The sequence below is a fragment of the Schistocerca piceifrons genome, chromosome 8 (assembly GCF_021461385.2).
Source record: "Schistocerca piceifrons isolate TAMUIC-IGC-003096 chromosome 8, iqSchPice1.1, whole genome shotgun sequence".
NCBI classification, from domain to species: domain Eukaryota; kingdom Metazoa; phylum Arthropoda; class Insecta; order Orthoptera; family Acrididae; genus Schistocerca; species Schistocerca piceifrons.
In genome coordinates, this window is record NC_060145.1 from 415,675,750 (window position 1) to 415,692,868 (window position 17,119).

Consider the following 17,119-nt stretch of genomic DNA (forward strand, 5'->3'; position numbering starts at 1 on the left):
GCAGGTGTTATGGTGAACCTCAGGGGGAGCACTTGAGGGGCAGGTGATGAAAGACAATGTCGAATAGAGGGTGACAAAAGTGATGGAGTAGGAGAGCTGTTTAGTGGAGCAAGAGGTGGTGGGGCAGGATTGACACAGGGCAGAACGATGGGCAGTGGCATCAACAATATATCGGCTTGGCAGGTCAAGGCAGAGGCCACAATGAGAAATAAAATTGGCGCCGAGGATGGGGCCCATAATGTCAGCTGCATGACAGATTGTGTGTGTAAACAGTAGGTTTTGATGGATGAGCCATTTGCTGCAGTGATGAATATGGGGGGGGGGGGGGAGATGGATGATGATCAGCAGAGGGTAATAGCTGGTGGGGATAGATGGAAAGGTCTGAATCCATGTCGAGGATGTAGGATATTGAGAAGTGGAGGTTACCACAATCAAATACAAACAGATGGTGTGAAATTGTGGAACAGCTGGTTGTGTCTACTTCCAGTTGTTGGTAGTATTTGGGGCCCATGCACATGGTGCATTACAGTTTGCAGCACCTCTACTGAAACATTTGTGGCACTTTTTGCCAGCCCACAGCCATCATGAACTAGTACAGAGGGCAGCAGGGGACGGCGGTGCACCTGTGTGAGTGTGCATGCTGGTGGTTGTAAGCACAGCACAGCAGAGGCGAGCAATGCAGGTGTGGGATGGGCACAAGCACTCAAAGGCAGCACGGGTGAGCTTACCCATCATGCTAATCATCTGTGCTATTAACTGCACCGTGTCTGCAGAGGTCCAGTGGCTGGGGAGAGTGTGGGATGGTACATGCTGCATGAGCATGTGGTCATGTGCATGAGCACCATGACACTGCATGGTTGTGGTGACAGTGTGTCAGCAGATGGTTTCAATAACCTGGTCAGCATTGGCAGCTGCTGCATTGGCACTCTGAAAAAATTGCTGTGCATACTGTGGCAGACAGACAAACTATCATCAAATTGCTATTATCAGTGTGTCTGGAAGCAGTGCTGATGCAGCAAATGTGTGTAGGTTTTGGAATAGCTGTGAGGACTGCATGTTGGTGCACTCCTTGGATGAGAATAGCATGTGTGTGCACTGTGGTTCTGATATGGCTAATTGTTCTGTATGCCTGGCATGTAGGGCACTGAATTTGTCAGATTGTGGCAGGTTTGCAGTGGTGTTGTACATCTCTCCATCTACATCTACATCTACATCCATACTCCGCAAGCCACCTGACAGTGTGTGGCAGAGGGTACCTTGTGTACCTCTATCGGTTCTCCCTTCTATTCCAGTCTCGTATTGTTCGTGGAAAGAAGGATTGTCAGTATGCTTCTGTGTGGGCTCTAATCTCTCTGATTTTATCCTCGTGGTCTCTTCGTGAGATATACGTAGGAGGGAGTAATATAATGCTTGACTCTTCAGTGAAGGTATGTTCTTGAAACTTTAACAAAAGCCCGCACCGAGCTACTGAGCATCTCTCCTGCAGAGTCTTCCACTGGAGTTCATCATCTCCGTAACGCTTTCACGATTACTAAATGATCCTGTAACGAAGCGCACTGCTCACTGTTGGATCTTCTCTATCTATTCTATCAACCCTATCTGGTACATATCCCACACTGCTGAGCAGTATTCAAGCAGTGGGCGAACAAGTGTACTGTAACCTACTTCCTTTGTTTTCAGATTGTATTTCTGTAGGATTCTTCCAATGAATCTCAGTCTGGCATCTGCTTTACCAATGATCAACTTTATATGATCATTCCATTTTAAATCACTCCTAATGCATACTCCCAGATAATTTATGGAATTAACAGCTTCCAATTGCTGACCTGCTGTATTGTAGCTAAATGATAAGGGATCTTTCTTTCTATGTATTCGCAGCACATTAAACTTGTCTACATTGAGATTCAATTGCCATTCCCTGCACCATGTGTCAATTCACTGCAGATCCTCCTGCATTTCAGTACAATTTTCCATTGTTACAACCTCTTGATACACCACAGCATCATCTGCAAAAAGCCTCAGTGAACTTCCGATGTCATCCACAAGGTCATTTATGTATATTGTGAATAGCAACGGTCCTATGACACTCCCCTGCAGCACACCTGAAATCACTCTTACTTTGGAAGACTTCTCTCCATTGAGAATGCATGTTGCATTCTGTTATCTAGGAACTCCTCAATCCAATCACACAATTGGTCTGATAGTCCATATGCTCTTACTTTGTTCATTAAACGACTGTGGGGAACTGTATCAAATGCCTTGCAGAAGTCAAGAAACATGGCATCTACCTGTGAACCCGTGTCTATGGCCCTCTGAGTCTCGTGGACGAATAGCGTGAGCTGGGTTTCACACGACTGTCCTTTTCAAAACCCATGCTGATTCCTACAGAGTAGATTTCTAGTCTCCAGAAAAGTCATTATACTGAAACATAATACGTGTTCCAAAATTCTACAACTGATCAACGTTAGAGATATAGGTCTATAGTTTTGCACATCTGTTCAATGTCCCTTCTTGAAAACGGGGATGACCTGTGTCCTTTTCCAATCCTTTGGAACACTACGCTCTTCTAGAGACCTACAGTACACTGCTGCAAGAAGGGGGGCAAGTTCCTTCGCATACTCTGTGTAAAATAGAACTGGTATCCCATCAGGTCCAGCGGCCTTTCCTCTTTTGAGCGATTTTAATTGTTTCTCTATCCCTCTGTCGTCTATTACAATATCTACCATTTTGTCATCTGTACGATAATCTAGAGAAGAAACTACAGTGCAGTCTTCCTCTGTGACTGCTGACTGCTGACTGCTTACTGACAGTTCCAGTTGTGTAACACAGTGTGCAAACTGCATTGCATCTTTGTAATGGAAAGCCTACAAATATCGCCTCTGCAGAAGTGAACTACAGGTGTGGGTTGTGCACACTGAAATGTGGCAAGTGCACAGTGGCATGTACAGATGGACGACTGGGAGAGGGTGCATATGCTCTCATGGTGGCAGTGTCTGCGAGCTGCCTGAGGTGACTTAGGAATACATGAAATTCACCAATATGTGCCTGTTGGTCAGGACAGCTGTGGGGGTTTGGTCACAGGTGAGGCCAAACCTGCCATCAGTGGTGTTGTGGGATCAGTATGTACCATATACTTTGCTAGCAGTGGCAGGCAGATGGGTGGGAATGAATGCATGACACAGCTGTGGGATGCATGTGAACCAGTGCAGCAAGTGGAAGCCAGGGGGTGGGGGCAGTTCAGTTGAGGGTAATCAGTGTAGGTCATTCCTCCATTGACCATACTACGTAGCCCTGAGGTACACTAGTATCTATGGCTGTCAGTGGGGAAAAAAGGCAAACAGGACACAGAAAGTACTCATGATTTTTCAGTTCTTTTACTGAGACAGGACACAATTACATAAAAATTAACACGTGGCATTAACAGATTGAAATTACATAGCGATAAGAGTGAACACAGGTTAAATTATTCCTATAGCACACAGTATCCTCATAGAACATGGTTCTAGTAAGTGGCAAGTAATAAATTGTAGCTGTCAAACATTATACACATTTAGTTCATAGTTTAGTGAAGTTCAGTAGCAAGAGGAACAAGGATTCTGCTCAGGTTATAAATACAGGGTTATAAATACAGAATCAAGTAAGGGTTATGCAGGAGCAGGTTTAATAATGAATAAAAAAAGGAGTGAGGGTAAGCTACTACAAACACTACAAACTACTACAGGGTTATAAATACAGAATCAAGTAAGGGTAATGCAGGAGTAGGTTTAATAATGAATAAAAAATAGGAGCGTGGGTAAGCTACTACAAACAGCATAGTGAATGCATTATTGTAGCCAAGATAGACATGGAGTCCACACCTACCACAGTAGTACAAGTTTATATGCCAACTAGCTCACCAAATGATGAAGAGATAGAAGAAATGTGTGATGTGACAAAAGAAATTATTCAGATAGTTAAGGGAGATGAAAATTTAATAGCCATGAGAGACTGGAATTCAATAGTAGAAAAAGGAAGAGAAGGAAAAGTAGGAGGTGAATATGGACTGGGAGTAAGGAATGAAAGAGGAAGCCGACTGGTAAAATTTTGCATAGAGCATAACTTAATCATAGCTAACATTTGGTTTAAGAATCATGAAAGAAGGCTGTGTATCTGGCAGAGGCCTAGAGACACTGGAAGGTTTCAGACTGATTATATAATGGTAAGACAGAGATAAAGGAACTGGATATTAAGTTGGAAGACATTTTAAGGGGCAGCTGCAGACTCTATTCACAATTTATTGGTTATCAACTGTATATTAAAACTGAAGAAATTGCAAAAACATAAGCATTTAAGGAGATGGACCTCGATAAATTGAAAGAGCCATAGGTTGTAGAGTTTTTCAGAGAGAGTTAGGGAATGACTGACAAGAATAGGGAAAGAGATGCAGTAGAAGAAGAATATGTAGCTTTGAGAGGTGAAACGGTGAAGGCAGCAGTGAATCAAGTAGATAAAAAGATCAGGCCTAGTAGAAATCCTTGTGTAACAGAAGAGATATTGAATTAAATTGATGAAAGGAGAAAATATAAAAATGCAGTAAACAAAGCAGGTGAAAAGGAGTACAAATGTCTCAAAAATGAGATCAACAGGAAGTCCAAAATGGCTAAGCAAGGATGGCTAGAGGGCAAATGTAAGGATGAAGAGGCATATATTACTAGGGGAAACTTAGAAGAGACCTTCGGAGAAAAGAGAACCACCTGTATGGATATCAACAGCTCAGATTGAGAACCATTCCTAAGCAAAGAAGGGAAAGCAGAAAGGAGTATACAGAGGATCTATATCAGGGCAATATTAGTGAAATGGAAGAGGATGTAGATGAAGATGAAATGGGAGATATGATATTGTCTGAAGAATTTGACATAGCACTGAAAGACCTAAGTCAAAACAAGGCCCCGGGAGTAGACAACATTCCATTAGAACTACTGATAGCCTTGGGAGAGCCAGCCATGACAAACCTCTACCAGCTGGTGAGCAAGACATATAAGGCAGGTGAAATACCCGCGAAATACCCGCAGACTTCAAGATGAATATAGTAACTCCAATTTCAAAGAAAGCAGGTGTTGACAGGTGTGAAAATTAGTTAACTATCAGTTTAATAAGTCACAGATGCAAAATACTGACATGAATTCTTTACAGACAAATGGAAAAACTGGTAGAAGCCAACCTCAGGGACGATCAGTTTGGATTCTATAGAAATGCTGGAATTTGCGAGGCATACTGACCCTACAAATTATCTTAGATGGATTAAGGAAAAGCAAACCTATGTTTCTAGCATTTGTAGACTTAGAGAAAGCTTTTGATGGTGTTGACTGGAATACTCTCTTTCAACTTCTGAAAGCGGCAGGGATACAATAGAGGGGGCAATAGGCTATTTACAATTTGTACAGAAACCAGATGGCAGTTATAAGAATTGAGGGTCATGAAAGGTAAGCAGCGATTGAGAAGGGAGTGAGACAGGGTTGTAGCCTATCCCTGATATTATTTAATCTGTATATTGAGCAAGCAGTAATTGGAACAAAAGAAAAATTTGGAGCAGGAATTACAATCCATGAAGAAGAAATAAAGACTTTGAGGTTCGCTGATGACATTGTCATTCTGTCAGGAAGAGCAAAGGACCTGGAAGAGCAAGTGAACAGAACGGACAATGTCTTGAAAGGAGGATATAAGATGAACATCAACAACAGCAAAACAAGGATAATGGAATGTAGTCAAATTAAATCAGATGATTCTGAGGGAATTAGAATGGAAAATGAGGCACTTAAAGTAGTAGATGAGTTTTGCTATTTGGGGAGCAAAATAACTGATGATGGTTGAAGTAGAGAGGATACAAAATGTACACTGGCTATGGCAAGAAAAGCATTTCTGAAGAAGAGAAATTTATTATCATCAAGTACAGATTTGAATGTCAGAAAGTCTTTTCTAAAAGTATTTGCATGAAGTGTAGTCATGTATGGATTTGAAACATGGACAATAAACAGTTTAGACAAGGAGAGAATAGAACCTTTTGAAATGTTGTGCTAATGCTAAAGATTAGATGGGTATATTACGTAACTAATGAGGAGGCAGTGAAGAGAATTGAGGAGAAGAGGAATTTGTGGCACAACTTGACTAGAAGAAGGGTTGGTTGGTAGGACACATTCTGAGGCATCAAGGGATCACCAGTTTAGTATTGGAGGGAAGTGTGGATGGTAAAAACAATCCAGGGAAACCAAGAGAAGAATATATTAAGTAGATACAGAAAGATGTAATTTGCAGTAGTTAGTCAGAGATGAAGAGGCTTGTGCAGGAGAGTTGCATCAAACCAGTCTTTGGACTGAAAACCACCACAGCAACAACAACAACATTTCATACCTTGCAAACATAAGAAACGAAAACTTGTGGGCATACATATAGTTGACTACTGTAATCAAGCAATATGCTGCACGCTATCTGCTATGATACAAATGTTACTGACACTTCTGTGATTTGGAAGTACTCTACTGATCCCGTGAAATGCCGGGCCAGCATGAAAAACATAAATGTCAAATTGTTGCATACGAAGAAAATTCCAACGTGCTGCCACTAGTGCTCAGCAAGATTTCTGCAGATAATTCCGATCATTGTTCAGACAAAGAGTGTGGTACAGACTCACTACAATCATCTCTGTGACCACACATGTCCAGGATACCATCACTGCACCTTGTGGCACATCCCATTTTAAAGTCCACACAACACAAAAAACAGTCACCATAAAACATTATCGCACTTGGGTGATCATGTAAATCATTCAGCATCAGTGCAGGATGTGCTGGTTATGCAGCTCTCTCTCCAACATGCTTCTCTCCAGAAAAACTCCAGGGCTGCCACAAGGCAGTGCATATTGGAAAGAGATGTTATTACTTTGGTCTACTTTGCTCACAGTTGATACATGTCACCTGCTGTTGCTGTCTCTTGAAGCAGATGGTTGATGAGCATGCATGCACTGTAGCATGTCACCACAAAACTATACAGTAAAGCTGCAAATTCTCAGGAAATTTGAGAGCTGTTGTAGTCTTTGTCTGAGCTGTTCACAATTTCAGGCAATCATGCAGACATTTTTCCCTGCAAATGCTGAATATGCAGCTGACTCTTTTCAGGAACTATGTGTTAGCCTGGCCTCTTGGCAGGTACTCTGACAATGCAGTTGGACTTACAGTATGGGTATCTGCATCATTGACAAACAGAAACCACCTCACTGGTGCAAGATATGCATTTCATGATGGCAACTATAACAGTGGTCTTGAAACTTGAAGAGAAAGTTCCAGAAAGTAAATTTTGCAAGACATTTATACCAAATTGTCTTTTTCTGTGAAGGTAGGTGAAAAACATATTTAACATCTTTTCTCTCATATAAAAGTTTAAACTCTGCATAGAAATAAATTATTTTAAGATGCAGATTTCCTTATGGCTGTCAGCTATATTTTGATAATGCTAACTTAAAACATTAGCATTATATTAGTTAACATTATTAAACTTAATAATTTTGTGATATTAAATTTATATATTTTCAGCTAATGTATTTTGTTATACTGACCTGGTGTTCTCCTGTTAGCACATCAACTTCCACTTCAGCCACAGTTACTCCATGAATGTAGTAATTCTTTAAGGCATCTGTGATACCAGAATACATAACATTCAGCTTTCATTAATACACTACTGCAATTAAGATACAAAGTAATCATGTCATGAAACACAGTTGTCAATGTAGAATAAATACAAAGTAAATCTCCAGAAGAAACTAGTTCCTTATATGGTACATGAAAGGGAAGATATCAGTAATTGAGACTGTAAATTTTTCCTTCCAGATCTAATACTGCTGTGTTATCTTCAAACTTGGATCCTGGTTGACTTTTCAACTTAATTATGAATATATCTACTTCCAGAAAACCTTTCCTTTCTATACAAAATTTTAGTCTATTTCTCTAACTGGGATTGATTTGCTGTCTGTAACCTGCTTAAGATACATTTTACAACATCCATTTCTTTAGAGCATAAAAAATTGGTAGCATATAGGTAAAATGTAGTCATAAGAGATACATACATCATAAATGTTGAACATAGATCAACATTGGTGCATATGCTGCAGCAATAAGCTCTTGCCAGGAAGGGTCTTTGAGTTTTTCTTTGATAGGAGCCAAACGCTTTAAAAGTTCTTCACAAGCATGTAGTGTAGCCTGTAATTACCATTTTTGCAATATTTAGTTTTAGAAGACAAAAAAAAGATCAAATTACTGAAGAATTTCATAGCTGTATTCACTTACATATGCACAGGATTCACTTGCAATGCTTCCACCAGTGACCATATTGTTAGGAGATGTCAAAACATTACTAGGCTTTATACTCACAAGCTCTAGTGCCATACCAAGGGCATAGGCACAAACTTGAGCAACCTAAAAGAAAAATAAATGTATTACCAATTAAAAGGAGTAAAAGAGGTGATATGCTGCTGGTAGTAGTTAATCATAAAGTTTCAAGGAAATGCAATGTTTCATTTCTAATAACTCTTCATTTGGTGATCTACAGTGGTCACCCAGAAAGTAATATTCTCCATATTTTTCTCAGTTGACAACAATGTTACAAATACAAAATGTTTGGCAGGAATTCATCAAGGTTTCCAGGGTGTGCATGCAAACTGTCCAATTCCTCTGACAGAGTTACTGCATAATTTTTTTCAGAATGACACCTGGAAGTGATGCATGTACTTGGCAGTGTTTTTCTTTGAATTTTATGTGCTGAGAATGAAACTGTAGGAAATATTCACAAATTGTTGTGTGTAGTCAATGGAACATCTGCAGTCAACAAGAGTACAGCTGGTCATTGGGGGCAAACAGGGTGAGGCCTTCAGTAGGTAGTTCAGTGGACCTCCATATCCACAGTGCAGTGGGAGACTACCCATTGGTGTCACACCTGACATGCTGCAGCATGCTGATTTTCTAATTCATGAAGACTGATTCATTATGACTCAGAAATTGTCACTACTACTGTCTATCAGTTTATGAAGGTGGATGAAAAACATTTGTTCTGAGTTTTTGCAATATTTTCAAGATGGGCAGGATGACTTGTCACTGACTGTGACTGCTGATGAAAACTGGGTGAGATGATTAGTGCCATGAAGAAATGGCTTTGTGACCAAAACAAGGATTTGTGCTCACAGGGCATACACACCCTTGTGTCTCCTTCAAGAAGTGCTGTAGAAATGGAAAAGATTATGTGGAGAAACAGGGTGCGTAAAAAAAATGTCATTGTTTCATGTGTGTGAGTTTCACAGTGGAATAAATAATTATCAAAGGAAAAAATGTGACCATTACTTTCTGGGTGGCCTCAATGTATCTGTATCTTATATTGTTTCCTGAAATTATTTGGGGTCATTTCTGTGATGTTTCCTTAATTAAGACCATGACATATTTCCTTTCCCATCCTAATACAATTAATGCTTGTTGTCTTTACCTAATGGCCTCAACATGAATTTAACATTAAACTCAAAAATTTTTTCATTATTCACTAATATTAATATCTGCAATAGTTTTTTCATATTAAAAAGAAAAGAACATGAAGGAGGAACAGTCATTCACTTTCCCCTCTCTATCACATGAGTTCCTAATAGATTATTTGACAAAAAATAACTTAGTTTAGATTGTATACTTCATTATTTGAGTTCTCACACATTGAATGTTGTATCTGCAGCTATGATTCTTTATTTTTAAGAGAAGCTAGAATATATTTTTCTAATCAAAGTAAGAATATTGCAGTAATTTTTAATATAATATTTTTAGTATTTTGTGAGAGCATAATAGTTATTTTTATGTTACCAACCTTACTTCGTGGGAGTATAATAGTTAAGTTATTTATATTTCAACTCAGGAACATTTTTGTAGATGTGACAGGATAGTTAAATTAGTGATAGAAGAGGAGGAAGTAATTGCCACTCATGACTGAAAATTGTGTGCTGCTCTGAAACTGGCAACACTGTATTAATGTGCTGTCTCTGTGTGCCACATAGCAAAACTAGGAGATCATATATTATTATTAACACCAATAAAATTTGTTTCCCTTGAATAAAGCATAGGTGGGCAACCAGCAGTCCACTGCTCACATTGGGCCTGCAGGAGAAATTCTGGGTAAACGTAAAATGAATGTTTTCTCAAAAACAAGTGTTTTGAGGTATTATTTCTTGGCATTGCATGTAGGGCAAGGGGTGTAGTCAATATTGGTGCATTACTCCATAAATATTAAAGTCACAGATGCTATACTTTTGATTTTACGCACTGAGAGTGTTGCTGTTGCATTGTGACAAGGTGGCCTTTGAGGTTAAGTTCATATGTGAATCAGACCCACAGATGCAGAAAGTTGCCCATGCCTGGTATAAATCATAGAGCTTCTTTGGATGTTGTATCATTTAATATACCACATGAGGTCCAACATTAAGCTGTTTGTAAGATAACAAGAACAGGTTTGCACTACCTGGTGATTATTGGCTTTGTCTAACCTGAAGTTAATGGGATTAGGCTTTCCACTAATCTGTCTGAGTGATTTGTCTCTACTGCTGCCTACAGGTCAAGTGACATTCCCCTGAAGAAAGATGTTTTCAAGCACTTGTTGAAGGAAAACATGTGAGAACTCCTCTAGGAAGACATACTTTGGAGAGGGGTGCTATTAAGTGGAGTAGGAAGTGACCAATGGGACTGCTAGCACTCTGTCCCTGAGGCTGACTGGCCAAAAGAGTGAAGTGTTTAAACATTTTCGTAAAGTTTTGAAGAGCTTGTGCAGTCAAGAACTGAGTGGCAAACTTCATAGGTGTTTGTAGCAACAAATTGTCCTCTGGTGAATAGGTTTTACAAGGTCCTCTCAATAAATAACTGGAAATGTTCTATAAAAATTAAAAAACTTTGACAAAATGGGCTTTTTTTCATTGTCTTAGAACTATTACCAGTTGGTGCTGGCATTTATGCCTTGTGAAAAATATGCAGGGAACCTGTTAAAGAATATGGCGGCACCATTGAGTGTTTGCACCAATGTGGAGCAATGGAGTGTCATTAGATTTCTGTTATCTAAATGGTTGACTACAACAAAACTCTTCATCAGATGACAGTGTAATGTAGTGGAAGTTGAGTCAAACACAAGTGTATGAGGGGCAGATAAGTTCAGACAGGGTGTAACAAGTGTCAATGATTCATCAGGCCCAGGATGCTCTGACTGTGGGGTCACAGAGAACAACATTGCAAGTGTTGATGATATGGGAAAACAAATATATTATTGTGTGTGTTATTCCAGAAATTATGAGCATTTGTGTTGGATTATCCCACCATACTGTTCATTACATACTGATGTCAAGAAAGTATGCACAATGTGGGTTCCAAATCATTTGACATCAGAAATGAAAGAAAAGTGCATGGATTTGTGGAGGGAGACCTGAAGTTTGTGTGCTTGCCCCAGGCCTGTGTATTCCCTGGATCTAAAAACTTCACATTATTATATTTTTAAGCTACTGGAAGAAGCTCTTTGTGGCTCAAGGTTTGCTAATGATGAGGAAGTCCAGGCAGCAGTGCATAACTGCTTATACAAATGTCCGCAAAAATTATTTTTGCATGGAATTGAGAAGCTTGTCTAGCACTGGTGTAACTGCATAAGACTTGTGAGGGATTTTGTTAAAAAGTTTTGTATTCCACTCATGTAATAGATTCAATAGACCTTTGGAGACAAGTCAATTGGAGGACAATGTATTGAATCGCGACGCAATTTGTGTGTTCCATCATCATTAAGAGGGTGAGAACATTGCAATTAACTGTCAGTTTTGCGCCGGATTCGAAAAACTTTACTCACCGGAGAACAACCATCAGGTGACCCAGCTTAAAACATGTTTGTTATTATTATTATTATCATTGAATGACTTTTGAATATTATTGTGATTAACATTTTGGGAATCTGGAGTTAGTAATCCTATTTTATCAGCAAAGTTACTTTTTAGATACAGAAAGCCTACAAGAATTCAAAAGTGCATTCTAATGGAATTCCACTTTGGAAATTTCCCAGTTTGTAGGAGAGTGTTACAGTCTAGTAAGGGTACACATGTTCATTAGAAAGGAGCCTCATACAGAGTGTCACAGCCATTAGCTGGCTGGATAGTGGTGAATAGCATATGAGGCAGACCTCACAAGGTTTAATTGAAGGCCATAAATAACATTTGTTTCTGCAGAAACTTGTGTAGAGTTTCAATATGAGTTATGACTTATTCACTATGACTGGTATTCTTTTGTTTTATTTAGTGGTGATTATATGGAGAAGTTGCTAGGATACACCTAGAGGCTATGTATGAAATGCTAACAGTGTATATTTTCCAGCCCAACAGTCATACTTTGGAGCCATTGTGAAAGTAGTTTGATAGTTACAGTGCTTTGGAATTACTGACTTTCAATTAGTGACAAGTTTAACACTGTATCACAGAATAAAATAGTGTAGTTTAATTAGCTTAGTATTTATTCCTTGCCCACATTCAATTCCTCCATGTGCAACTGAGATTGTTCCATCATGAGCATAAACTGATACAATTGCATAAAAATTACTCAAATAATCAAATCTATATCTCATAGGGAAAACTGAAATCCCTCTTTTCCTCCAGTGGTTATTCTGCAATTGAAATACAAATATAGTAAACTGTGGCATTAATTAAACCATAAATTTTTCATTATAGCTCTAAGAAAGTGCCATAGTTATGTTACAACACAAATATAGATTAAGGATCCAATTAAAAGTAAACTGTCAGCAGCATATGATACACAAACACATAAGTATAAAATGTTTTCTTATAATATCAGAATGGAAGCTGAGAAAGACAATGTATTTCAGAACTCTAGGCCAAGAGAGGCATTGCAGTGTACAGTGTGTGACAAAAATAGTCAGTGCTCCTGTCTCTGACATGTGTTACAGAACAAGACACTCACATTAAATTCCTAACATGACCCAACAGAATCAGAATTGTAAATCCAATGTCATAGTTCATTCTGAGATTTTTGTTAAACTGAAATAACATATAATATTGAGATTATGATTGTTTCAATTTTAATTTTAAATTGCAATTATATTTTAAAATTATTGTCAATCTTTCTGTTTGTACAATTTATTCTGAGAATGTTTGTAAGACAAGGATTTAATTATATATAGAAATCTTAGCTGTAAAAGTTCATTGTGTCACAAGATCACTGAACTGAGAATTTTTGTATCTTTGCACTTGTCAGTTTGTGTGACAGAGTGAGTTAGTTGCTGAGTTATGGCATGAGTTGTTGTGAAGTGGCTGACATAAAGGTGATACAAAATTGTTATGCTCAAAGGAAGGGATTGTTTCAGAATGACAACTGGATTTGTAGCACTTAACGTTTTGTTGACTTAAATTGTGAGAGTGGGTCTGGGTTATACTGATTTATTTCCCCAAACCACATTCCACTTCTTTACTTGGTGTCTGCAGCCTCTCTTCTTTACTGGACAGCTGGCTGCTGGAAACTCTCTTCAGTCCTTCTCCGCCAAGTAATGCTAGGTACAGGAATTTTCAAGCCTCTTTCTACTTGTGAAATAAGTAGCCATACAAACTTTAAATTTCATCAATCAATGATGTATTTGACTTTCAAGCACAATAAAAATTTTCAGTTTCAAGATAATATGTAACATCAGTAAGTCAACCATACAGTTGTATGTTAGAAACAAACTGATTTACATTCAAAAGAAAGTCTGCTTAGACACCATGACTTTCAGAAAAGGAGATAGAAAAAAGTCTTGCCTCTACCAAGACTGAGTCAAGAGTCTATGTGAGTACTTTTTCAACTGTTCATTTCACATAACAATAGTTAGTGACACTATAAGCATGAAGCTACATATAGGTTCCACAGTTCTTCTACGCACACTCACTAACACATCTATGATTGCCCAACAGGTACTTGGTGCCGTTTGATCGTCGCGTCTACTTCCTTCCCGCAGATGATTTTAAACCTGCACACACAAACATGTGACACACAGTAGGTAGGATGTTATCAAGCTGCACTCATATCTAGAATATCGTGAGTTCAAGACCGCAGAAGGCTGAGTCGTTCTAGCATTTACACAGAAATTCTCGAATCACTACAACCATTTTACTGAAATATGAGGTGATGAAATTCAAAGTTCTGATGAAAAAATGTAATGATGCAGTGCCCACAGTGTCAAACATAACGGAACCTGTTCATACTGCCTAGACACTTGTTTTCAGTGAGCCACATTTTCAACAGGCCGTATTTCCGATGAAGATCAATGAGAACCAGAAGAGCTTATCTTGGATTTAAGTATTATTTGAAACTTCCTTCTTGCTTAAAAATTAATTAACAGAGAAGAAATTCTTCATATGTGGAATGGAAAATTAAGAAACTGCAACACATGAAACATAATTTTTAAGCATTTTAGGACACAAATGTGGCAAAAGAACAGCCATGCAATTCAACAAAAGGATTGAGCAGTTAGTCAAAATTTGAGCAATAGTAAATGAACAGGAAATGAATTCCAAAATGAAAAGAGAAAGAAAATGTCACATGTAGTACATCAATGCAGGAAATGAACAGTATCAAAGAGAAACAGCAGATAGAACCAGGCAAAAGACAATCAGTTAAGATTGAAACAATCAGGAAATTTTGAAAGGAGAGAAAAGTGACATAAGAGCTTTCTGTCAAATCTCTGTCAAAGACGTACACACCATATTGTATATGAGGTCAGTATTCAATCTGTGTTAGCTTTTTATAACAGTACAGTACTGACACATGCATGTGGGTGCCTGTTGGAATATTTCATTGAACATACACTGACAGCCATCACAGATTGCTTTTACACAGTACTCCATTGAAAATTATTTGGCAAACTGTTACTTCTACAACTATTGCATGACCTTTGAGGTGAAGACTCACTTTCTGGTATGTATTAACATTTTACTACCCATGTACCCTCAGCCTGTAGAAACTGGTGTTACTACTTATTCTTTGCTAACCAAGTCCACTGATACTAGCCATTTACATAATTTTCTTTATTCTTTGTTCCTCACTTCACTGTTTAGATTTGTGATCTCTCCTTATGTCAAATCTCTATCTTAATCCCTCAAGCAGAGACAGAAAAATGACAAAAATGGGCATTCAGTGAGTCTAGCAGAATACTGTACAGCTTGTTGGAGATGTGTTAAAAATGCTGTGACAGTGCCCAGGAGTGTGTAGACCATGTGATAAATCAGTTAAATTCCTTCCATCTGTTATATTTTTCTTCCCCCTAAAATTTTTATTTCTTTTTATTTTGTGATTATTTTTGAAATGATAATTTATATGGAATGTGCCGAGTCCCTAAGGATTTCAAATACTGAATCAGAGCATATCTGAAACAATATTGTCTGTTACATTACTTGTTTTTTAGAATCTATTACTGTGACTAGTTTGCCTGGAAACTGTGCTAATTACAAAATACTAGCAATCTAATAGTTTGCTATCATTGTTTGTATGTAAACTTACATTCAATTACTATCTTCCTGATAAAGTAGATCACAAACCTATGTAAATAAATGGTAATCCCTCCAGCCAATGATAAAATATCTTAGAGCATTTGCACTCATTTGATTCTGGAATAATTAACACACATAGTTAGAACAATGTTTCTGAAAAAAATCTCATGTATAGGCAAAGAAGCCAGCATAATTCAGTAGAAATTACTGTTTTATTTGAAAGCCCTTCGTCAAACAGATATCCCTCAACAACTCAGTTAGTTAGGAATTTAATATTTAAGTGTAAGCTATGAAAAATCATCAATGACAATAGCAAACTTTAGTGGTAATTATTGTCAGCTTATATAAAAGAGTGGTCTTGGGAACCATTTTAAGTCAGACTTCAGAAGATTATGAAATGACAAAGATCTATGTCCAAAAATGCAGGGCAATGTACTGCAGATCATTTAGTACAGTTTACAGGTCAGAGAGTGTTCAGCAGTTAATCGAAATTTTGTGTCTTGGAGTAAGTTCCATGACTGAGTGAGTGTTTTAATGATTACTGTGAACTTGTAGTTAATTTTATTAACTGTGTTAATCTTCAATAATGTTTATTGTGTCAATAGGGTCAGACAATGAACTGTGTTACTTCCAATAAATACTTACTGTACACATTGTTTTTTGTACTGCTATTACTGTTAAACTTCAAGGACAGTGATTTAAGACTGTGTTAATTTTTTGCTTGCCACACATGGACCATTGCGTCAATCTGATGTTAGGTTACCATAGTCAAACAATTACATTATAGATCACCAACTGAGTGTAATATGTGGCTAGCCAATTACCTGTGAATAAATTAAGTAGATGAGACTCAAATTGGACATAAACAGTGATTCTTTCAACATCTGAGTGTAATGAATGTATCTCAACTACAAATCTGGTGTAGAATACATCACTGACAGAAGCCTACTTCCATCAACCACTTATCTGCCAAATTATATGGAGGTGCAGTTACTCAGGTTATATTTGTACGGGTAACAATCGCACTACAACTGCATTATACACATTTGGATGGAAGATCTAATACTCATCCTAAAGCTGGTAAAAAACAATATGGACTGTAGAATTATTGTAGCTTTGCCCTAACATTTTGTTTATGAAAGATTTTAAATGGATCATTGGCTGTCGCATTGTATTCCGGAAGCCAGATAGCAAATCTTCTAATGTGAGCCTAAGAGGTATCAATCAATATTTGAGTATCTTACCCTGCCAAACAGGACAGTAAATGGATGCTGCCTACACATATAACATCCTTCTGGTGATTTCTTTGAAACTTAGAAAGCCTAAGATGGGAACAGAACTGTCCAAAGACCTTTCATCCTGAGATGCACTTAGGATAGCATAAATTATTATTTATGAAGTGTCCAATATCACAGTTCACTTTTACTTTTCAATTAATTTAGTTATGTACACTCCTGGAAATTGAAATAAGAACACCGTGAATTCATTGCCCCAGGAAGGGGAAACTTTATTGACACATTCCTGGGGTCAGATACATCACATGATCACACTGACAGAACCACAGGCACA

The 17,119-nt window shown here is 38.0% G+C and overlaps 1 protein-coding gene across 1 annotated transcript in view; it reads right to left on the minus strand.

The window, feature by feature from the left end:
* The window catches only part of LOC124712396 (xanthine dehydrogenase-like), a 67,710-nt gene that overhangs the window by 12,463 nt on the left and 38,128 nt on the right, over nucleotides 1–17,119 (minus strand). The window contains exons 3-4 of the mRNA XM_047242693.1: nucleotides 8,316–8,444; nucleotides 7,589–7,693 (exon numbers count right to left, since the gene is read on the minus strand). Of these exons, the coding sequence (XP_047098649.1) occupies nucleotides 7,589–7,693; nucleotides 8,316–8,444 (234 nt within the window). The remainder of the gene's footprint in view (nucleotides 1–7,588; nucleotides 7,694–8,315; nucleotides 8,445–17,119) is intronic.